Genomic DNA, 24,342 nt, shown 5'->3' on the forward strand with positions numbered 1-24,342 from the left:
GTATCTCTCAGATGGATGTCAAAAATGTGTTTCTTCACGGTGACCTACATGAGGAAGTCTATATGCATCCACCTTCTGGGATAGAGGTTCCCTCAGGGCATGTCTGTCGTCTTCGTCGAGCCTTGTATGGTCTCAAACAAGCTCCTCGTGCTTGGTTTGAGAGATTTGTTTCTGTCATCAAGGCTTGTGGTTTCTATTCTAGTGATCATGATCCTGCATTGTTCATTCATGTGTCTTCACGAGGCCGCACGTTGCTATTACTATATGTTGATGACATGTTGATTACAGGCGATGATCCAGACCATATTGCTCATGTGAAGACGTACCTGAGTAAGGAATTTCAAATGTCTGACTTGGGGGCACTCAGTTATTTTTTGGGCATTGAGGTTTTGCAGATTCAAAATGGTATTTATCTTTCTCAGGCCAAGTACATACAAGACCTTCTTGATCGTTCTGGTCTTAGTGACACTCGCACTGTTGCCACGCCTATGGATCTTCACTTATCTCTTTGTCCGACTGATGGGACACCTTTGGAGGATCCATCTCGATATAGACATCTTGTTGGCAGCTTAGTTTACCTTACTGTCACCAGGCCAGATATTGCTCATGCAGTTCAGATCTTGAGTCAGTTTGTCTCTGCTCCTACATCAGTTCATTATGGGCACCTACTTCGTGTGCTTAGATATTTACGGGGGACAAAAGCACAATGTTTATTTTATGACTCAAATTCCCCACTTCAGCTTCATGCTTACTCTGATGCTACATGGGCCAGTGATCCTACAGATCGTCGCTCCATCACTGGTTATTGTATTCTTCTTGGATCATCCCCTGTTGCTTGGAAATCCAAGAAGCAAGCTGCTGTATCTAGATCTAGTACTGAAGCAGAACTTCGAGCCCTGGCTACTACTACTGCTGAGATTATCTGGATTCGTTGGCTCTTGGCTGATCTAGGTGTTTCTTGTGACTCGCCTACTCTTCTTCGCTGTGACAACACTGGAGCTATACAAATCTGTCATGATCCAGTGAAGCGTGAACTCACAAAACACATTGGTGTTGATGTCTCATTCACTAGATCTCATTGTCATCAGAAGACCATTGATCTTCAATATGTGCCCTCAGAATTACAGCTTGCAGATTTCTTCACAAAAGCACAAACTAGGGCACAACATCAGTTTCATCTACTCAAACTCAATGCTTCAAATCCTCCACTTCCGCCTTGAGTTTGACAGGGGGTGTTAAGGCCCATAAGGCCCATGTATTATTGACTGCCTATATATATGCTACAGTATCCCGAGGGGATTATTATCTCACCTAATCCAGGTTAGTCACATCGAGAACAACGAAGAAGACCCTTAGGGTCCGTTTGGTTGGAGAGCCACAGGAGAAGAGCGAGTTCCATTCCAGATTTTGAGGGTGGAGCGGCTCCATTCCAAATTCTTAGAGCGAAGTCGAATCATTCCATTTTCTATTTGGGTCCACCACAAAGAGTGGGAGAAGTGGAACACTGATATTCCACTGATTTTTTGGAGCGAGATCGTCCCTAATTTGATGGAAATATTTGTTGGGGTGAAGGTTGACTGCCCCCTCACTCGGTTCATTTATAACGTGAACAAGATAAATCACTACGGAGGGAAAGGGAAGTTTACTTCAACCAAGCGAAGGCCTTGGGACGGAGGGACCGATCAGGACAGGCGAAGGCCTTGCCGGTTCCCGGATCGGCCAGGACAAGCGAAGGCCTTGCCGTTTCCCGAAGACCCGACGCCCTAAGACGAAGGCTGTTGTCACTACCCGCGCATGTTATTAAAGCGGGCCCATGCGGAACCGTCCTGGATCGCCTGACCCCACTTGTAAGCCACATCATAGGGTAGGGTTGATGGTGTGTCCGTCCAGGTTGTACTTAACCCCACCGTAATTACCTGTAATAACCCTTGAGGGGGGAATATTCCGGGGATAACGTAGGTAACTAGGGGCATAACTGTATTTACAAGGGTGAGACTCCCCTGGTTACTTATAAATACTCCTGCACTGTACTCTGATGGGACAGGCTGAAAAACACTTTTGCTCTAATCCATCGTGTTGTTAAGCATCAAAGTACTCCCGTTTTCCCACTGCTTGGACCCACTCGACCACATGTCAGTGAGTTCCAACAATATTCCCGATTTAGAATCGCTCCGCTCCAACGGGTCCCCAACCAAACGGACCCTTAGTGAAGATGTCAGCAAATTGCGAGCTCGTTGGGACGTGATGAACGCGGATGTCCCTGACATCAACATGCTCCTGGATGAAGTGAACATGGATCTCAACATGCTTCGGACGACTTGGGCGATTAATCGTGATTGGTCCAAACCGACTTGGACGATTAATCAGACGACTTGAAAACATTGGCAGTAATAATCTAGTGTAGTAGGAATCTGGTCAATGGAGTTGCCGCTCAAGGATTGAACTCTCTGATCATATTAGGAGCATGGACCATTTGATAGCACCGAAACCATTGTGTCTTTGACATGAACAAGCCTAATATGGAGGAAGCTCTTTTCAAGACTAAGCAAGAAGGGGAACTCTGGAAGATGGCAGGGGCCAGGATCTTTCTTCTTACTGCTTCTGCGCCAGGGTTGGTTGCTGGCTTGCCTGTGTTGTCGTAGTGGGATGGGTGGTTTAGGCTTAATGGATTCTTTTATGTTTTTGTGTTTTTGGTCGCCGTAAGACGACTTTCTTGTATTGGTCCATTTGCGGCCTAACTCTTTTCCTGAATATAATGATGTGCAACTCTTCTGCGTGTTCGAGAAAAAAATGCCCAAGAGGCAGTGAGCACAATGTCATCAACATATAAGAGAAGGTATATAGTGTCACCACCGAGCATGAGTGGCTTGCTTCAGTGCATAGAGGGATTTGTTGAGCTTGTAGACCATGTCAGGGTGAGCCTATATCGACAAAATTGATAGGCTAGTTGTAATAGTCTGTCTCGATGAGAGTCCCATGAAGGATGACATTTTTGACATCTAACTAATGAACCGACAAAGAACGAGAGATAACCAATGAGAGAACAACAAGAACATTAGCATGCTTTATCACGGGACTAAACGTCTCATCATAGTCAACCCTAGGCATAGTCACAAGAAACAGGTACAGTGGTAGCGACGTTCGACAAGGGAACGTCGTCCCCGACCCAGGTATGCGGGGTCTTTGATTATCACCATGTAAAAATCTCCTACATGTAGCGTACCACGTTCCTCAACCTTATCGATCTGGGAACTTTGTGACTATGACCCTAGGACGTTGAGTGAAACTCCGGAGAACCCAAAATGCCTTGTACCTATCCAGAAATCCATCAACCTTTAGCTTAGAATCACTTGCAGTCACTACATGCTGCTTGGGGGATGGAGCACCAAATCCAAGTTGTGATTGGCAAGGAGGGTTTGGTACTCGTCCTCAATAGTGTGACGTCGGTGAGGATCGGTAAGGGCATTGTGGACAGAAGACGGTATTGGGGAGATCGGCGTGGAGGTCACACAACGAACAAGACGATCAACATGTTGAATAACCTAGCGGCCCGGTGAGTCACCACTTGGTGGACATGGCGAGGGTCGTGGTGAAGGAGATGGGGGTGATACACTGTTGGCTCGGTCCGGATGTGGGGCAGTGCACTCACCTACGCATGTCGCTGATAGACATGCACAAAGTTGGCGTAGCGAGGAGGGGTCAGTGCCAATGAGGGCGCTTGAGATACCCTCGATGGCACGGGCGAGGTCGGAGAAGACGATGGCACGAGCGCCTAAGAAGACGAGGGCGAAGGTGGGGCCACTGGAGTTGCCGGCGGGACTAAAGTTGACAACTGTCCAGTGGGGGCCGACGGTGGGGCACACGGACCAACTGGGGCTGGTACGGCAACCTGAAGAGTCCATGGGTACAAGAGCCAAGAGAGGCACTGGTGCCACAAGCGGGAGCAACATGGGGGACCTGCAGGAGGAAATATAGGAACATGGTCAAGATCAGGAATGCCATTGATGGTCCCACAACATAGATGGGGAGGGGGTGGCTGGGGAGGCGACGACAATCGCACAACTATGAGAGGGGTGGGGAAGGGAGGGGATACGAGAAGGAGGGGAAGGGAAGCCGTCCATGGCCTCCAGCGCGTCAGCGTCTGAAGGGAAGGCTGAGCGGCTGGCGGCTAGTAGGCGCGGCGGCGCCTCGCACGGAGCAGAGCGGGCCATACGGAGCAGAGGAACGATGGTGGAGAGTGCGCAACTGTTAGCGGAAACGCGGAGCGGAGAGCGGCAGCGGATGTCGTGGCCGCGTGGGCCGGTGGAGGTCTTCTGCTCTGTTTTGATGCCGCAGCAAGGTATGGTGTGGGCCATACCTCGCCATACCGGGCCCTCCGTCCCTGGTGGCTAGGGGATGGTAGGAGAGAACGGGACATTGCTAGATACCATGCTGAAATGTGTAAAAACCCTAGCCCTAGAGTGCCTGAGTTTATGGGTTGTGCTCTAGGCCCATTACATAGGAAAGGAAAGATACAGTCTAACACTTTGGTATGTGATGGTAATGGTATGCAATATGTATTATATTATTCCTGAAGCATATTTACACTTTGTACTGTTTCTGCTGTAGGTGGAAGGTCTATGGGTATCCTATAGAACAACTTCAATGCTTGAAATGGATCTATATTTGTCAATATTGAAATTTTCAATACATGATATCCGTCCAGATACGAAGTCTGAGATGCGTCTGATGCTTGGATCTTGTTCAGAGACTGCTAATCTGTGCGTTGATGACTCTTCAACTGATGCAGGGGTTTCGAACCTCACAATGCTGATACTGGATTATCGTTCGCGTTCTTCTTTTCAATCATTTGTTATAAGAATACAGCAGCCTCGTATACTTGTTGTCCTGGATTTTCTGCTTCCTGTTGTTGAGTATTTTGTGCCTTCTTTAGGCTCGATAACTGGCAGAGAGGAAAGCTTAGACCCGAAGAATGATCCTCTTATGAGGGCTGATGATATTATACTTACTGAGCATGTTTTCTTGCAAAAAGAGGATTTTATTCAACTATCTCCTGTAAGGCAGCTAATAGTTGATGGTTGTGATATTGACGAGTTCATTTATGATGGCTGTGGGGGCACTGTATCCTTATGTGAGGAATTTGATAAGAAAGGACAGGTATACTCTGGGATTATAATCATAATTGGTTGTGGCAAAAGACTTCGATTCAAAAATGTCAAAATTGAGGTATTAAACATGTAATTTACTTCTATGCTTTATCTGAACTACTTCTACTATAAAGTTGGTAATGTTTTCTTCTATAGTGCACCATTATATTGATGCTGGACTTACACCTTTATTGTTCTTTATACTGTGCATACTAGAATGGTGCACTGCTTAGAAGATGTGTATACTTGAACATGGGAAGCAGTTACTCAATTTCTTCTGAAGATGATGTAGAGGTTTCTGTGTTAGAAAGTTCTTTCACGAATGATGAAGACTGTTTAAACCTTGAAGAACATAAAAAGAGAAATCTGCAGAATGCCATTGATGGTCCCACAAACCAAATACTGAACTTTACATTTGAGGCTCAGGTACAACTAGATCTCAGTTGTGTAATTCCTGTAGTTGATTTTCTTTTCAAATCTATATGAGCAGCTTTTATGTGACAGAAGAATTGAACCGGTATGAGGTGGGTTTTGGTTGTGTAACCAGTGGCATGGTGGGTATTGAAACCCAATTCCAGGAGGATTTCTGAAACCTTGTTCTTTGGAGCAACCCTTGAGGAGTGCCATGAAAACTATGGGGTTGGACCCTTGGTCCACATTTTTCGTGGAGGTGGAGTTTTTTTTTTCTCGAACACGCAGGAGAGCTGCGTATCATTATATTAATAAGAAGAAGAAAGTACAGGCCTTACATAGACCGAGATGGTTTCAAATCTATACACGCAGGAGGTGGAGTTCATGGAGCTGAGGCGTTTAGTTAGGAGCTTTGAGAGTGGAGTGGATGTCGCCAAACGCCCCCATATGGTACATAGATGAGTCAGATTGTGAACCAACCATAAATTTTTTTCGAACGGGGATCACACATTTCTATTACCAGAGTAACAGAATTATAGAAGTTCAGAGAACAACATTCAGAGCATGGGGACGAGGAGAAATGGAGCAAGAGGAGAAAGGGAGCAAGCGCCCAGTCTGGAACCAGCACACAATACACATAGCATGATCTGATTCAGATCAGAAAGTCTACGAGGCTGGGAAAACACCTTAATGAGCCCACAGTTTAGGCACATCTAAAACATAAAAAAAGATAGACAAAGGAAAGGTCCAAAATCCTCCAGCGAACTTCAGGGAAAAAAAATAGAATGTAAAGAACCAACCATATTACTGCTTGCTTATAGCTAGATGAGTCTGCTTGAGTACTACTTTCCAGCTACAGGTAAAAAATAGAATGGAATACTCCTGAATAACTGCTAGAAAGCAAACATGCATACCCTACTAATGCTGCTGTTTTACTATAGCGAAGTCAAAATTGACTGCTTCTTACAGGTCTTAGACAGCTAGACCTGTTCAAACGCCGGGTCTCAGACAGCTAATCCTTGTGTTTTTGCTTACACTATTAGAATATGTTGGTCCTGAGACAATTGTTTAAATTGCTTGGACAAGAAGTATAGCTACTGTTCTGCTGTCTGAGCACCGGATATGTTCGGTGCACTGCCAATGTCTGCGTCGGACATATCTGGTGCAATCCAAACAGCTATAAAACTGATGTTACCATCTATCTGGTATCCGATTCACACATCGGACATAGCACTGGGCATGTTCGATGCATGTTAGATTTGAAGTACTCATTTATATGCTCTCTGAGTTTCCTATTCGGTGCCACATCAAACATGTCTGGTGAGTGTTAGAGTGAGTTCTAATTTACATGCTCTCTGAGTCCCATGTCTGATTCGCCATCTAGTGAGACATATCCAGTGCACATCTGACTCCACTATGGTCGGCTGAAAACTGTGGAGCGTGTCTGAGCCTGCCTTGTGTTTGTTGCGCACGTCCGGTGCACCATTAAACACTTCTGGTGTTTGCAGAAAAACTGCACAAAGAGCACTTTCTCATCTCTTATCAAGTGTTATATTGCAAGTTACAATCAATACGAGGCTAGTTGAGCAGATGCCATAAAACGAGTAAATGAATGTAATTGCAAGAGTAAGTATAGTGAGCAAGTCACATGGAGCATGAGATGACATAAGATATATACTTGAGGTTTGGTTGCTAGCTGATAATCTTCATCTTTCTTGTGGAGAGCTCAAGCTAGATGATTCATGCGGAAATTGATATCACATGCCAAGCTCATAATATTTTTGACCAATAAACTGTAGGGGAAACCCCAACAGCAGGATTTTTTAATTAATTAAAAGGAATATACAAAATACAAAACTGTACAATCACTACCACAAAAACTTAAAAGACCCAACCAAGCCTTCCAGGAAAGGAGGCAAAGCTTAAAGGTTAGAAAGCCAAGAACTAACAGTCATATTAGTATCATCACTCATTCTAAGCAGATCCTTGTAATCGGGTTCTTTTTGACCCTTTTCTTCCTTCCTACTTAATATAATGAGGCGCAGTCCTCCTGCGTTTTCTAGAAAAAAAGGCCACCCAAACACATCTTTTGCTTTTATGACTGGTGCCAAGGCCTTGTCCTTCCTCCAAGTCGATGAGTTGCTGGCTTAAAACAGCGGTGTGGGTCGTGTTTCTTCCATGTTTTAGTCGGTGATCCGTAGTTAGTCTCTAGTGGTGTGTGTGCTGTATTGGGGTTCTCTCCCCCCTTTCTTTTCTTCTATTAATACAAAGATGCGCAGCTCTCCTGTGTATTCCAGAAAAATGATAGTCTAGAAAAATTGAGAGTGATCCCAATGGATGTTCAGAAAGTTCCAGCAATCCATACTGAATTGACACTCAAAGAAAAGGTGGTATGTGGACTCCTCACAGTTCAACTGGCATAAAACACATCAATAATCGTCCTCTGCCACTTTAGTATGCCTTCTTAGCAGATTCCTGGTGTTTAATCTGTCTCTGAATAACAACCAGATAAAAATTTTGATCTTTTTGCAAACTTTGGGTCCCCAGATCCATTTGAAAGGCAAAGGTGGCCTGATCGACTGAAAATGTGATCTTTAAACCGTACTGGATTGGAAATTATTGTTCCCCTAACGATACACCCATACATCCTTTCCTTGCATACCATTGAGTATGGTGCCAATCCTGTTCTCAAAGATATTGTACTCTTCCAATCCCTCCATGGAAAGGGGTGTGGAAGTTGAGATGGTATCTCTATTTTGCACAAACAGCATCAGGGTGCAGTTTGCCTTTTTGGCAAAAGAGTAAAGCCTAGGAAATTCAGTAGCTAGATGAGCATTATTCCAAACATCTTGCCAAATAAGAAAAGTGCACCTATCACCTGCCAAAGGCATAACTATCCCTCTATATCCATCAACGCATCTAGCAACATCTCACCACCAAAAGGAACCCTTATCAGAAGATGTATGTGGAATCTGCCCCATGCTGTAATGAGTGTTCCAAATTGAACCGAAGGAGTATCATGTGTATTATAAATTTTTTGCAAGTGTTTCATTAGCAGAGCTTGATTTTGCAATTTGAGGTTTACAACTCCCAAATCTCCATTCTCCTTTGGAGCTGTAACTTTGTCCCAGGCTATATCATAGGGCGGAGAGCCGGCGAGGGACGGGGAGGGGGCAACGGGGTCGCGCCGAGGATGGCGTACGCAACGACGGCGGCGCTGGTGGATAGGGGGGCCAGGGCGAGGGCGGCGGTGGTGCTGGGGGGTAGGGGCGCCGCGTCGGGGGGTGGGGGGTGGGATGTCGGCAGCGGACCCTACGGGCCAGGGCGCCGCTCCGGGGAGAGCTGCGCCGGCACCGGCCACGCCAAGCCGGGGGCCCGTGCAGGGGAGGGCCGGCGGCTGAGGAGTGGGGTGGGGGCAGCGGCTGGGTGGGAGGAGGGAAGAGTAAGAAAACCCTAACTCTATACCATGTGGAAAACCCTAACCTTAATGAGGGGTTGGGTCTTGTATTAATAGACTGTGCTCGGTGGACGTGACCCATTACATGGGTGAGATGGTAAATACACGAGGTGAAACCTCAAACCCTAAACGGGTACACTAACAACAGACACAGTAGCGAGCACCTGTTAGACAAAGAGAAAACACGACCAGACACACCACTCTAGCCTGGCCAGATGGCCGCAAGTCTCTTGGCACCAGCCCTGCACCAAATTTCAGCCTCATCCTTTATGTTCTGAACAGCAACAGGAAGACTAGGAGAGGCATCATCAAAGATGCACTAGGCCTATATGCAATGTAAATAATTTGAACACCTTGTGGCACTAGATGACTGAATTATCTATTTAAGTTCCCTTCTTAATAGTACAATTGTCTATTCTAAATCTGGTCACACACTCTATTGCATCCTAATGGGCAAAACAAAATGCCCTAGAATCCTAGATATTTGCCTTGAGCCCTTGCATTTTTCTTTTCTAGTTTCTTTTTTTTCATGTTGAGCACTTAATTATCCTTTGTGGCCATCACTATTCTTTCCATGGTTCTCATTCTTACTCGATCTTCGTTGTGGATCTAACTTAGCTCGTTCAAAATATTAGAGTAGAGGTTAGTTCACTAGTTGTCTCCATTAGTAAAACCACTCATGGAGCTTTCAACTGCCATTGGAGTCTTGGTAATGAAGTGTAAATTCAGTGACATGCAATGCAACCATACATTTTATGCACTTTGTCTTTTTAACTTTGTAGCTTCATTGTTACATTCTTTTGAATATATATGTTCCTGTCCACCTATATTTTGCTGGTGAATTTTACACATTCTCTTTTGAAAATGTTCAGGTTGTATCTCCAGAATTTACATTCTATGACAGTTCAAAGTTATCAATGGATGATTCGTTGCACATTGAGAAGCTTCTTCGGGCCAAGATGGATTTCAGTTTCATGTTTGTCTTCCTCACTTTGTTTACCCATTGGTTTTTTTGGATTTCCTTTGTTTAATGATATGCCTTTTTATATTAAAACAGGTATGCTTCAAAAGAAAAAGATATATGGGCTCGATCTGTCATTAAAGACCTTACAATTGAAGCTGGTTCTGGTCTTCTTGTTCTTGAACCTGTAGATGTTTCATGGAAATATACTTCAGTCAATGAAAAGACAAACATAGTGTTGGTGTCGACAGATGTTTGCATCCATCTTTCTCTGAGTGTTGCTTCTCTTATGCTTAAACTGCAAAACCAAACTCTTGCAGCATTGCAGTTTGGTAATATTAGCCCACTAATTTCTTGCACAAACTTTAAGCGAATTTGGAGCTCACCAAAAGGTATGTGCATGTGACATACTACACTTTTTTTGTTCCTTATTCTGGTTCTTGTAGTAGGGCATCATATGCTAGTCTATTATACTGATTCAATACTGCAGGTGACCTACCTGGTTACAACCTAACGTTCTGGCGGCCACAAGCTCCCTCCAATTATGTCATATTGGGTGATTGTGTGTCCTCAAGGTGATTTGCCCCCTTCATATCTATCATTTTGATGAAGTTATAGTTGGAGAATGGAAACCCTAACCCTAATCAGGGTTGGGAGTGCAATTATATAATCCAAGTAGTTGGGCCAAGCCCATTACACAGAGGGGTAAACATGTAATTACACAGGGACTGACAAAAACCTAACGGGATTCTAACAGTTTTTACTTTCATCAAGTGTCTGTTGAGTTTTGGTCTAGTAATTGTTCTGTCTAAGCCATCGTCATCTTTGGAGATGCATGCTAAATACTATAGCAGGCATGTGACTGAAAACCTGAAACTTTGCGCTGGTATAAATACCACGAGTATTAAGCAAAAAGTTTTAAACATTGTCTTGCTGATGGCATGCCTTTTTTCCTTTTTGTCTACATTGATCACTATGGATGCACTTTGCAAATAGCCAATGAGCACAATTTTTTCATATGGGTCTCTAATTGTGATATTACAAAATAACAGTTATGTGTAAAGCTCATAAGAAGTCTACGTGGTGTTGTTAACTGCCTCAAAACTACAGATTTAATGTGTCATTGTATCACAAAACTATATATTTATGTAACTGTGACAATGTACCAGGGAAGTACACATTTGATGCGTCTATGGCAAAAGTACAGATTTTGTTTGGTCAACCATATGGTTGTAGTTTTCAGAGTTTCTGCAGCTTTGTGATGCAACACATTTAATATGCATTTTACTATAGAAATTCTTTTTTTGAAACAATGTATAGAAATTATTATATCTGTTATTTTGTGATCGATCTAATGTAGTATTTTGGAACCTCCTCCTCTGTTATGCATGAAAAGATGCAAACTTCAATGGACTTGTCCACGAAAGAAGTGATATAACTTTTATTCTTTTTACCTTTATTAGCACCAGATTGTTTGAATATTTGGACCTTTTTATATTGCTTCAGCAGGAGCTGATGTCTTGCACCTTCTCAGGTCTGTGCCACCTTCTCAGGTTGTGGTTGCTATAAGTAATACTTATGGTCGTGTACGAAAACCTCTTGGATTTAGGCTAATTCATGTATTACCTGGTTCTCTGGATCTCATTGATTCCTGTCAATCAACTGAAGAAAACGAATGTTCTATCTGGATTCCTGTACCACCACCTGGATATTTAGCTCTAGGATGTGTGGTAAATATTGGAAGGTTACCACCTTCAAACCATGTAGTGTATTGCCTTCGTTCTGATCTTGCGACTTCTGCGACATTTTCAGATTGTATACACACTCTCTCACCTGCTGCTGGGTATGATATCATTTACTTTTATTTGTCTGATATACCATTTTGTACAGTGGTTCTTTTTTATGCATGAAGTTTACAATGAAATACCAACACCATGTGAATGGTTGTTCTTGTTTTAATTTTGTTCACAGAATAATCTCTGAATTTAGCATCTGGCGTGTGGACAATGTGATTGCTTCATTCTGTGCACATAATTCTATAGAGCAACCCACTAAAACAGAAGCTCTTAATTTGCACCATGTTCTCCTCCGGAATCCAAATTGCTATATTGTTAAAGATCTAAGTGCAGATTCATCTATCCAGAATGACCAATCTTCTGATCAATTAAATCACCGCAAGAGTCTTTCTGGATGGGATGTACTTCGCACTTTGTCAAGACCAAGTAACTATTGTATGTCTACTCCCCATTTTGAAAGGATATGGTGGGATAAAGGAAACGATACCAAGAAGCCATTTTCTATATGGAGACCGTTACCTCGTTTTGGTTTTGCTTCGGTTGGTGACTGTATAACTGAAGGGTAACAATTTCATTATGTACACATACAAATGCTAAATACTGTTCTTTGTGATATGTTTTTACTTGGCCCTTTGCATATTTCAGGTTTGAACCACCCACTCTTGGCATTCTTTTCAAGTGTGACACAGTTGTTTCTGAGAAGCCTGTACAGTTTACTAAAGTGACACAAATTGACAGAAAAGGCCTTGAGGAAATATTCTTCTGGTATCCAGTGCCACCTCCCGGTTACGCTTCTCTTGGATGTATCGTAACAAAAACAGATGAAATGCCAAGCAAGGATTCCATTTGCTGCCCTAAACTGAGTCTAGTGAGCCAAGCGAATATGTCAGAGGATCCTATCTCCATGTCTTCTAGCTCAAAAGGTCCTTGCTGCTGGAGCATCTGGAAAGTTGAAAATCAGGTAGGCCATGATGCTTAGACAATTTCTAGTAAATATTATTTCACCTCACCGCACTGACTGAATATAATGATAAAAATATTCTGTGTTATAGGGCTGTACTTTCCTGGCCAGACCAGATGTCAAGAAGCCCTCAGCTCAACTGGCATACCGTATTGCTGACCATGCGAAGCCGAAGGCACGTGAAAACATTACTGCTGAGCTGAAGCTGGGTTGTTTGTCGGTTGGCATTCTTGACAGCTCTTGTGGAATGGTGTGTAGGCTTGCTAAATTATGTATCTCTTTTTAAAATCTAAAAGTTTTAACATTGTTTTTTCTCTCGTAAACACAGTATTTATAGAATTATTACAAATCAACCAATATTACCTTTTTTCAGGTCACACCACTTTTTGACACAACAATCGCTAATATAAATCTTGCAACACATGGAAGATTTGAGACATTGAATGCTGTATTGATCTGTTCAATTGCTGCATCCACATTCAATAGACACTTGGAGGCATGGGAACCCTTTGTTGAGCCATTTGATGGAATATTCAAGTGAGCCCTGTTTAGTCATTTGTATCTGTTTGTCAATGAGTACTGTTCTCTTCTAGAATTTTTGTTCTGCAACCTTATCATTATTCTGCCATCATTGAAGGTTTGAAACATATGATACCAGTGAACACCCTCCTTCCAAAGTTGGTAAGAGGATTCGTGTTGCTGCAACAAGTCCTCTAAATGCTAACCTGAGCTCTGCAAATCTTGAGCTGCTTATAGAAACGTTAGTTTCATGGAGAAGACAGATTGATCTTGAAAATAAATCGTCAACAAAAAGCGAGGTATAAACTTATCCTTCCTCGCCCTTGATGTTTCATTATTTTGCTTATGTTTTTATATCCATGTGACAGGGTACCATTGAAAACATGAAAAAAGCTGATGATTCTTCGTACTCTGCATTGAATGAAGATGATTTCCAGAGAGTGGTTTTTGAGAATAAATTAGGATGTGATGTTTATCTTAAAAAAAAAATGGAAGATAGTGAAATCACTATTGAGCTTTTACAGCATGAGAGCAAAGTTTCGTTGTTGCTTCCGCCTCCCAGGTTTTCAGATAAACTAAATGTGTTATCCAATTCAACAGAATCAAGATACTATGTTGTTGTACAGATCTTTGAGTCTAAGGTTGTACTTGAACTTCTTGCATTCTGCAAATGCATACTTTTTTTTTCTTTATGAAGATTACAGCTTCTTTTTTTTCTCCATGATAGGGCTTGCCTATCATAGATGACGGCAATGGTCACAGCTACTTCTGTGCTTTACGCTTACTTATTGGAAGCCATGCTTCTGATCAGCACAAAGTGTTCCCACAGAGTGCCAGGACGAGATGTGTAAAACCTGTGGAAACTACTGAGTTACTGACCCACTGTGCCAAGTGGAATGAACATTTTATATTTGAAGTTCCAGAACAGGTAGCGGTTCTATTTGTTTCTTTTCTTTCCCATCTTCAATGTTCTAGTGCGTCATTTCATTCATAAAAAAAAAACTATTTCTAGCATGTGGGCACTGCTGTATGTTTTAACCTTCTTCTCTAGTGATATAACATGCACCTCTCCTATGTATTCAATGAAAAATGCGCAGTTAGCCTTTCTGTTATTTTGCATCATATTTTTTATTATCATGATAAGTCTCAATGTCTCACAATAAATAAGTTGCTGAAACCTATACCGGTGTTATTTTTGTTCAACTGGTTCTTATTAGTACAGCTGAGGTTTAGGGTGACTTATTTCTTTTGCTTTCCCTTTTGCAGTCATAGGATACCTAATTTGTGATGTATTCCCCTACCTATTTTGTCACCTTGAATGCTAATTAGATCGCTCTAATCCTAATGGTATACTTTGCAGGCATCAGCTAATTTAGAGATTGAAGTAACAAATCTTGCATCAAAAGCTGGGAAAGGTAGCTTCTGGAACCATAAGTAAAATTAGTATTTCACTGTTTTTTTTCTTGACAGGCATGAGAACTGCATATGTATATTAAGAAGAAAAGTATACTAGGCCCCTAAAGGCCTTACAAAACTGAAAAGGCTAGCTAGCTCATGGTGGCCAAATCCTATTGTTAGACAATGTGTGTTCTCTGTATGTGTAGTTAGGCTGGCACCACGGTTGGGCTCCCGACCCATTAGGGTTAGGGTTCTGAGTATATATATGTACCCCATCTTCTATGCAATACAACAAGCACTTTACATTCCAATATGGTATCAGAGCCCTAGGGTTTCCTTCCTTCGCTCCACAGCCGCCGCCCACCCTTGCCTAGGAAGAGCGGCCAGCCCCGGGAGCATTTACCTTCACTTCCGGGGTCGGCCCCCAGCCCAGCCGTCCCCAACAGCTCACCCACAGGCTGCCGGTGAACACACCTCACCTCAAGCACCAGGCGTCCCCAGCAGCTCACCCACGGGTTGCCGGTGAAGACACCGCCGTCTCCACCTCGCCTTGGACGCCAACACCTCGGTCGTCGAGCTCCTCCAGCGTCGACCATCGTCCCAGCGCCTCTGCTTGGACCTCTTCCTCGCCGGCCGACGAACGCCATGCCCAGCACGCTGGTAGCGTGCTCCCTCCCCCTCTTTGGCGTCCGTCCCTATCCCGGCGTGGCCGACGTGGCGGACCCTCCTCTGGCTCCTACCCCCGCGACTCCCTCCCCTATCACCATCGTCGGCCGCTTCCCCACGGCTAGGGCTGGAAACAAGTCGTGTGGCTCGGTGGTTGTTCGAGCTCGGCTCGGCTCGCCCATTGCACGAGCTCAAGAATGAGGCTCGACTTGGCTCGAAGTTGGCTTGCGAGCTGCACGCTGATAAATATTATTGCATTATAAAATAATTAAAAATATATAAATGTGGAATATAAAATCATCATTCACTACTATGAGTAATCTAAATTATGAAATGTCATAAATTCATCATCAAAAGCTAAGATACGACCCTATTATCCATAGAATTATCCAATATCCATTGTTATTTTGTAAATTAATTAATTTGGCACAGCTCACAAGCCTGAACGGCTCAGCTGGCTCCTTCGACGAACTCAAAAAACAGGCTCGGCTCGGCTCGCTCGAGTCTCATGAGCCTTGCGAGCCTCGAGCTTTTTTTCCAGCCCTACCCACGGTGGCTAACTCCCCTGTGATCGCCGCCGGCCGCTTCTCCAAGCGGCCATCTTCCCCGGCGCAGGCGCTCAAGTTGCCAGGGCCCCGCTCGCGCTCGCTCTGAGCGGAGCCGCCATCTCCCTAGCCGTGGGGGCCTCCTTTCCCTTGGCCATGCTCGCCCCTGCTCGTCGTCCTCACCAGCATTGGCCACCTCTTCCCCGCGCGTGTCTCCCCTGCGCTGGCATTACTGCCCGTGCAACCCCTTATCATCATGTTGGCAACCTCCTAACTGCCCGCGTTGACACCCAGCAGTGCCTCCTTCGACCTTCTCCTGTCGTCTGCGTCAAACCCCCCATGCCAGGCCCGGCACAGGCCCCTACTCGGTTGTACCCGCCCTGTCGCCCTCCCCTTCATCGCCTTCTTTGGATACATCGCTGCCGCGGCGTTCCCGGCCGGATTCACCGTTGTTGCGATCTTCTCGGCTAGATCCGATGTCCCTCTGGCCGGATCGCCGTCTTCCTGGCTAAATCCTTCTCTGTCGTGGCCTTCCTGGCCGGATCTGCCATTACCCCTTCTATTCTGTCGCGGACGCGACCACCATGACTGGCGCAGAAACGTGCGCTGCTGTCAGCCTCCCTGGTGGGGCTCCTCGACGTCCAGACAATCGAAGAAGCAAGAAGGTCGAACTGCTGGTGCTCTTTTGTTGTGTCGCCTTCCGATCGTTGATGCTTGAACATTGACCCCTCCCGTAGAACAGGCTATTGCTGCGTGTATCTCGACCACGTCTCGTCGTGTACGGTGCCCCCGTTGCGACTGCGGGGGGATGTTTGACAATGTGTGTTCTCTGTATGTGTAGTTGGGCTGGCACCACTGTTGGGGTGCCGACCCATTATTGTCAGGGTTCTGAGTCTATATATATGTACCCTATCTCCTATGCAATACAACAAGCACTTTATATTCCAATACCTATGATACAAGAAAGGATTATCCGTAGGCATAGATGATACTAGGCCAACTACCACTACCAGCGGTTGCTGAAAGGAACACCAACCCTTTAACGCCAGCCATCATCCATAAATCCATTTCTTCGACAAAACGGGCAAAAGCTGAAATCATGGATGGGCAGAAGCTTTCAAAGACACATCCATTTTGTATCTTTCACAAAGTCCAAGCTCCCAGGATAACAGGAGAGTTGAAACCTTTTTGTCAACCCCTCAGTTCTCTCTTCAGCCTGCGTCCACCAGAGAAAGAAACTCCTATCTTTAGATTGTGGTGCAAGGGTCTGTAGGCCATAAGGTCTTAGGATTCTGAACCAGAATTCTCGCGCAAACATATAAGAAAGGAGCAGATGGCTGACTGTTTCTTCTTCGTGGTCAAACAGCAGGCATCAGTCATGGTGGGGAAGACCTCTGCAGGCCAGCCTGTCCGCCATTCACCATCTGTTGTGGCCACCAACCACAGGAAAAATTTACATTTAGGAGGGGTCCAAGAACGTCAAATCTTATCATATGGTTCAAAATAAACTGAGCGAACAAAAAATCCTCATAGGCCATTTTGGCTGAATATTTTCAAATAGGCAAGAGCCGAAAAATGTGAGAATCAGCCACCCCTGTTGTAACTCCACCTGATTGGGACAGTCTCAAATTTGGATACAATCCACAATTACTTGAACTGTTAAAGCACCTTGAATATCTGAAATCCAACGATGATTAGTGAGTTCTTCAAGAACAGTTCTTCTTGTAATTCTCATGGGAACACTAGCAAACATCCTTGGTGCCACTTCCATGATATTTTGCCCCATCAACCAACAATCAGTTCAGATCCTTGGCCATAGAATTGGGCTGGATCACCCCGAAAGTTGCCCGCTTTGTGGTCAAGAGCCTGAAACTATTGATCATCTTCTGGCCGGATCGCCGTCTTCCCGGCTAAATCCTTCGCTGTCGTGGCCTTCCTTGCCGGATCCGCTGCCCAATATTAACAAAAAGACTTAGCCTAACGGGAAACAGACCAGACAATATAGACGATCAAGTCTACGATCGTCTAGTCGATCAAAAACCCTAAAGGCCATGGCGAGGACTTCACGTAAACAGTGAGGCGAGGGAAGTTCTTAACAGGCAGACTCTGCTATCCGTGTCGAGCGCTTGGGGCCACCGTGGGCAAGCAATTGAGGACCTCACCGATCCGAGAGTTACCTAGGAGGCGCTAAGGACTATCGCTCTGTCACTTGGACGGTAAGGAATAGCGTCGAGGCCGTAACATGGGCATGTGACCCTTGAAGCTAAAGGGAAGCCAAGTTAGTTAGGAATGGGCACGCACTAATGCTGGTGCGGATATGTAATTGGGTGCCTATAATATAAGGTTTGTAATCGCCCGAAAGACACTGTTGTACAGGATATTCCTAGGATGTGAAGTGTAACCAAGGCAAACATGTACTTAGGGGCTTTCCCTTGGTTACACTATAAATGCCCTTGCTCGGACAGGGTGAGAGGATGGCTGATAAGACATTTGAGAATCGTTGTTCCACATCTGTCACGATGTTACATTCTTGTCACCTCCCTTGTTTGGGTCTCCATTGTCATGTCCCGACAACTATAATTTTGAATGGGATGATTTACAAATGGTGGAACTCTTTATAAAATGATATGTAACTCTTTTGTTTGTTTAAGAGAAAAAGAATGGTGGCAACTGTTTGAATGCTTATGATTTGTAAACATTCTCTCTATTTGTTTTGAAAGGTGAAGTAATTGGTTCTCTGTCTATGCCTATTGGACGAGGAGCAACCATGTTGAAACGAGCTCCTTCTATGAGGATGATTCAGCATGTTTCTGATGTCAAACGGGTGCTAACATGTCCTCTTACAAAGAAGGTAACAAGCTCTTGCTCGTCAGTTTGGAAGATATTTGGAATTCATGTTGCATTCTTTGTTGACTGATGTTCAGCCCATACTGATCAAAAAGCACATTTTCATCTTGTAGGGTCAGATACCTAATTTTGAGGACAGGAAAAAAGGTGGTGTTTTAGTACTCTCAAGCTGTTATGTGGAACGTTCTACTCATTCATATTTCCAGAGGTTGAAAGACAGTATAAACAATGTGGAGAGCGACTTCTGTATAGGACTTAGCCCAGATGGTCCATGGGAAAGTTTTACTGCAGCTTTGCCAGTGACCGTCCTTCCAAAATCGCTTAATAATAACCGTTTTGCATTTGAGGTCACTATGAGGAATGGAAAGAAACATGCAACCTTGAGAGGTCTTGCAGTTATTGCCAATGATGCTGACATAAAACTTGAAGTGTCTATATGTCCTGTAAACATGCTTGATAACTCTATGTTAAATACTAGATTGGCAAGCTCCACCAGTGTTATTGATGAAGTATTTGAAAATCAGTGGTACCGACCAATTGCAGGGTGGGGACATAACCCTTCAATTGGTCACAGAAAAGACTTAAAGCAGTGGAGCACAAAGGACTGCTCATACTCATCTAAGGTATTTTTTAGATATGTTACTAATGGAAGCTGTTTTTCGCTATAACTAAGAAAATCAATATCGTTGTTCTCTTTTTTGGTTTATATCATGCAAACATGTTCTTAATAAATCATAAACTGTAACCTAACAGAATTTATGCATCCTTTTGTGAAGGCATTTTTTGAGCCTGGCCTTCCATCTGGTTGGAGGTGGACCTCACCGTGGAAAATTGAAAGGTTGAATTTTGTAGATAATGATGGATGGGCATATGCTGCAGATTTTCAAAACTTGAATTGGCCATCATCATCCTGGAGATCTTCTAAATCACCACACGACTTCGTGAGAAGAAGGCGTTGGGTACGTTCTAGACAGCAGTCGCAAGAACAAAGTGCAGAAATTCCTAGAAAAGTACTTGCTACTGTCAGTCCTCATTCATCTACTGCGTTGCCTTGGACATCGATGATTAGGGATATGGATTTATGCTTGCAAGTTCGCCCATATTCTGAAAAATCAGAGGAATCATATAGCTGGAGCCAGATTTGTTCACTAGGTTCTGAGAGTATACCTAAACAGCAGCACTCTTCACTTTCTAGGCAAAGCACCGTAAAGCAGTCAGTGGTATCATCAAGGAATTCTGTTCTTAAGCTTGCTGAACTCGAGAAAAAAGATGTGCTCTCATATTGCCATCCTCCTGTTAGCACTGAAAGATATTTCTGGTTTAGTGTTGGAATTGATGCTTCTGTTGTTCATACAGATTTGAATGTACCTGTCTATGACTGGAGAATTTCTTTCAATTCAATTCTTAGACTTGAAAATAAACTTCCCTATGAAGCTGAGTATGCTATATGGGAGATTTCCACTAAAAGTAATATGGTTGAAAAGCAGCATGGTATTGTCCCTTCGGGTGGAAGTGTATTTATCTATTCAGCAGATATACGGAAACCAATTTATCTTACATTGTTTCTCCAAAACGGTTGGATTCTAGAAAAGGTATTGTGTTTATCCTTTTATGGAGCAGATTTTAAATTCATGGATTATAGTTTATTTAGACTCCTGTCCTGTATGAATCTGAGGAATCTGCAAAACTTTTTTTTTCTCGGACACAGAGGAGAGCTGTGTATCTTTTCATTAAAAGAAGAGAGAAATGGTTACAGAGACACCCCACACACGAACTCACGCTGCACCAAAGAAACATAAGCGCCTGGATTTAATAAAGACAACCTTACTAACATGCAAAGGATCAACCCTCTGTGACGACTCCGAAGGCCTGATGTCTTGGTGAAACATTTAGAGAAGAGGAAAGGCACGGGAGCAGCTGTGTTGGATGACTAACTACTTTTAGGCCATATGGTGGGCCATAGCTATTAGCTGTCATTATCTGTCATAGTGGGGAATCCAGGGTTGGCAGTGGCTTATAAGCCAAGTCTGTAACAGAATCAAGCAAGTTGAGAAATAACAGAATCAAAACAGAACCATACCTTGCGTCGGTCTCTACTTCCCCACCGATTCTGCTTTTGATTTCCACTACCGTCTCACGTCTCGGCGTTTGGGGTGCGCCAGTGGCCAAGGGTCGGTACACCCTCCACACCCTGCACCACTGCTGCAAGGGCAGAGATGCCTCTTGCACCAGCCATATCCCACTTCCAGAACTCATCACCGGCCAAAATCAGCGCTGCGGACAGATTAGGAATCTGCAGAACAGCCACAAGTGACATGGGACCAAAGGGTTTACTTACATACTGTCTTGTCTTGGCATGCTTACATTGAAGTACTATAATATTTTGTTTCCTGTTTTCTTTCAGGATGCTGTATTGATAATGGACTTGTTGTCCTTGGAACATGTTTCTTCGTTCTGGATGGTTCAGAAGCAGAGCCAGAGGTTTGGAAGCTTTTGCAATGATCCAGTGTTTTGCATGAGTAATAGTATTAGTTCTAAGTTTCATGGACCCTGATGTTATTATTTTCATTATTTCACTATTTTTACAACAATAACGCAAGTGTACAGTTTGTACTGTGATTCAGCACTTTCATATCAATCTTCTGGATGTTTCCCTTTTTGAACTGTCGATTCTCATTTTGAGCTGTGTGGTCATGGCCTAGCATTTCCTCATTGTGGTGTCATCTTTTTAGAGAACCTGCATTGCTTGTAACTGCTGTATCTAACAATATGCAACTCAGATTTGAGCTGTTTATAGATGATACAATAAGTTAATGCAATTATGTCATCCCATCCTTCTTAAGACTACTACAAAAATGAGGAACAGTGTTATATCACCTCAGTTCCTGATATTATTCCATGATTGTCTGACTTATCATCAAATTAAATACACCATAATGTGAATTAAACTTCTAAGATTTTCTAGAACATCAGTATCGTCTCTTTAATGGATATCACTATGTGCTCACGCTAAAGTACACTAGCTCGCTAACAAGATACCTGAACCACCCAACAACAAAAATTTACAAACCATGAATATAAACCAATTATGTGCAATAATCATGCATAAAGGATGCCATGTAGATGTACTGTGATTGTCGGCAATTGCCCACAGGGTCGTAGGTTAATTTGCTACGCAAACTTAAGACAGGGTCCTATGTTAATTGAGCTTGTATTTAAATTTTCTTTTGGTGCATTAGCTTTTATTATTTTGTTATTTTTGATAGTTGCACTTTTTTTTGGTTAATTTTAGGAGACTACGAGTTAGTGTTGAGCATGACCTAGGTGCTAGTGATGCTGCACCAAAGACACTGAGATTGTTTGTCCCTTACTGGATAAAAAACCACTCGTCAATTCCATTATGTTATCGCATAGTAGAAGGGGAATCCACAGAAAGCACAGAAGCAGACTCACTTAGCAGACCAGACTCGCTAAGTAGAGTGTCTAAGTCTTCAAAATTTTCCCTTAAATATTCTTCAAAGTCTCTTGTCAGAAGAGGAACAATGTCGCACAGAAATATGCAAGTACTGGAAGATATTGAAGATTGTAGCACAGACTATGTGATGCTATCACCACAAGATTACTTGAACCGATCTGCTGGTATGCGCTCTGAGTCAAGGGATAACAATTTCAGTCCAGCTCGAGTTGCAATATCTATGGCTGTTGGTGGTTGCACACAGTACAGCGTAGGAGTATCGCTTTTTGAGCTTGAGAACAAGGTATGCAATGTGTTGTGCTTGCATTTGATCTATTGCTAATCTTCTTGAAGCATTGTAAAATATATAAGATGCCATTCATCTTCAGGAGCATGTTGATATCAAAACATTTGCTTCTGATGGGTCATATTACTGGTTCTCAGTTCAATTGAAGATGGCTTCAGATAGGACAAAGGTTTGAGTCTTTATGTTACAAGATTCTGAGTGTTTACAGTTTACAAGTACATATTAACTGGATATAAAATGATTATAGTCACAACTTACAACAAATGTTCTGTGCTCCAGTTGCATATTGTCTGAGTTTTTTCAGATGTCAATACATTATTAGTATGTTATTTTGTGTAGTTAGGCTATATGTGGAAAGTGGAAAATAATAAGAATCATGGTTATTAAGGTGTCGCTAAAGTGGTAAGGCGAGCCTCACCACGTAAGGTGTCCTATCGCCTTGCCGCGGGAGTAAGGCGAGGGCAGAGGGCGCTGCGGCAGCGCGCGCAGTGGCGGTGGCGGCGCGCATGGAGCTGCGACGAGGATGTGCGGCCCCAGCCAGCCAGTCAGAGGAGGAAGGGGACCTCGCATGGAGCTGCGACGAGGATGTGCGGCCCCAGCCAGCCAGTCAGAGGAGGAAGGGGACCTGCGGGGAGTGAGAGAGAAGGAGCTGTGGGGAGGGAGAGAGATGGAGGTGCGGGAGAGAGATTGCTGCGGCCGGCGGCTGCACGTGAGGGGACCAGCGGCTGCACATGCACTGCACGGGTGGGGAGGGAGCTGTTTGAACCTAAAACTGTTGCTGTTGGGCTGGGCTAGCTAGCTGGGCCTTTGGGTTTGTAGACTTTTTTTTCTTTTTCTTTTTTTTTCTATTTCTCTCTTCTACTAGACTGAAATAGACCTACTAGGCCTTATAGTTGTGCTAGCTTACTTATTAATTTTGAATTATTGTTATATAAATCATATTTGGTCTAATGTTTTATATTACTATATAATTAAGGCACCGCCTCGCCTTACGCTTTACCGCCTAAAAGATAAAACGGGCGAAAGGGCCTCTAGCCTAGTGGTTAAGGACTTCCGAGTAGCACCTCCAAGTCCTGGGTTCGATTCCCCCCGGGAGCGAATTTTCAGGCTTGGTTAAAAAAATCCCCTCGCTGTGCCCCATCCGCTCTCGGGTTACGATGTCCTGTGCGCCACCCTCCGGTTGGGCCGTTGCAGAGTGGACAGTTGACGCCGGCCCGTTAGTGATAAGGGGCCAGGGTTCGGGGATTTTCTCGGCCGGGACCATTGTTTCGGTCTCTTCTTAATATATTACCGGGAGGGCGGTCTTTCCCTCCCGACCGAGTTTTTTTTAAAAGATAAAACGGGGGTCGGTCGCCTTACACCGCCTTACCACCTTAATAACTATGATAAAAAATACATAAAGTTGTTCTGCTCTGTATTTTGACCCATTTGGTAATTTAGCCCAAGTGTTAGATTCTGTTGTTCCCTATTGGGTCTAGGGCTTGTATACAACCCATTATGGGTGCTACTATATTTATCCTCCCATATTCTGGTGATTACTATTCTATTCTCCTCCAATATGGTATCAGCAGCCTTCTCCTAACCCTAGCTGCCAGCTGCTCCTCCAATATGGTATCAACTCTGTTTATTTTAGGAGCTTGGTGTATTTGGCGACATGGCAACGAGTGTGTTTTTGAAGGTGTTCCGCCTAGTGTCGCTAGGGCCTTGTCTTTAGCTGAGGATGAATGTAGTTTGTTGTGTCTTGTTGGTGCTAAGGGTTTGTCCTTGGCTCCTTGCTCTTAGTTTATGGTCATGACCCACATTGAGGCACGTTGTTGCTTCTCTGGATTAGATGTTTTAGTGTCGTGTTTCTTCTTTTTTTCTTTTTCCTTTT

At 43.8% G+C, this 24,342-nt stretch overlaps 1 protein-coding gene across 2 annotated transcripts in view; it reads left to right on the forward strand.

Annotated features, from left to right (window-relative positions):
• LOC103654673 (uncharacterized) overlaps positions 1-24,342 on the forward strand; it is a 118,262-nt gene that overhangs the window by 83,559 nt on the left and 10,361 nt on the right. For both annotated transcript variants that reach the window (XM_020552861.2, XM_008681518.3), the window contains 20 exons: positions 4,609-5,226; positions 5,364-5,573; positions 9,888-9,991; positions 10,073-10,368; positions 10,467-10,551; positions 11,511-11,819; positions 11,948-12,334; positions 12,418-12,733; positions 12,825-12,983; positions 13,107-13,270; positions 13,371-13,551; positions 13,621-13,893; positions 13,980-14,180; positions 14,613-14,667; positions 18,582-18,712; positions 18,822-19,331; positions 19,485-20,300; positions 21,113-21,189; positions 22,001-22,466; positions 22,552-22,638. In XM_020552861.2, the coding sequence (XP_020408450.1) occupies positions 4,609-5,226; positions 5,364-5,573; positions 9,888-9,991; positions 10,073-10,368; positions 10,467-10,551; positions 11,511-11,819; positions 11,948-12,334; positions 12,418-12,733; positions 12,825-12,983; positions 13,107-13,270; positions 13,371-13,551; positions 13,621-13,893; positions 13,980-14,180; positions 14,613-14,667; positions 18,582-18,712; positions 18,822-19,331; positions 19,485-20,300; positions 21,113-21,189; positions 22,001-22,466; positions 22,552-22,638 (5,445 nt within the window). The remainder of the gene's footprint in view (positions 1-4,608; positions 5,227-5,363; positions 5,574-9,887; positions 9,992-10,072; positions 10,369-10,466; positions 10,552-11,510; positions 11,820-11,947; positions 12,335-12,417; positions 12,734-12,824; positions 12,984-13,106; positions 13,271-13,370; positions 13,552-13,620; positions 13,894-13,979; positions 14,181-14,612; positions 14,668-18,581; positions 18,713-18,821; positions 19,332-19,484; positions 20,301-21,112; positions 21,190-22,000; positions 22,467-22,551; positions 22,639-24,342) is intronic.

Source organism: Zea mays, chromosome 4 (assembly GCF_902167145.1).
Source record: "Zea mays cultivar B73 chromosome 4, Zm-B73-REFERENCE-NAM-5.0, whole genome shotgun sequence".
Classification (NCBI taxonomy): Eukaryota; Viridiplantae; Streptophyta; class Magnoliopsida; order Poales; family Poaceae; genus Zea; species Zea mays.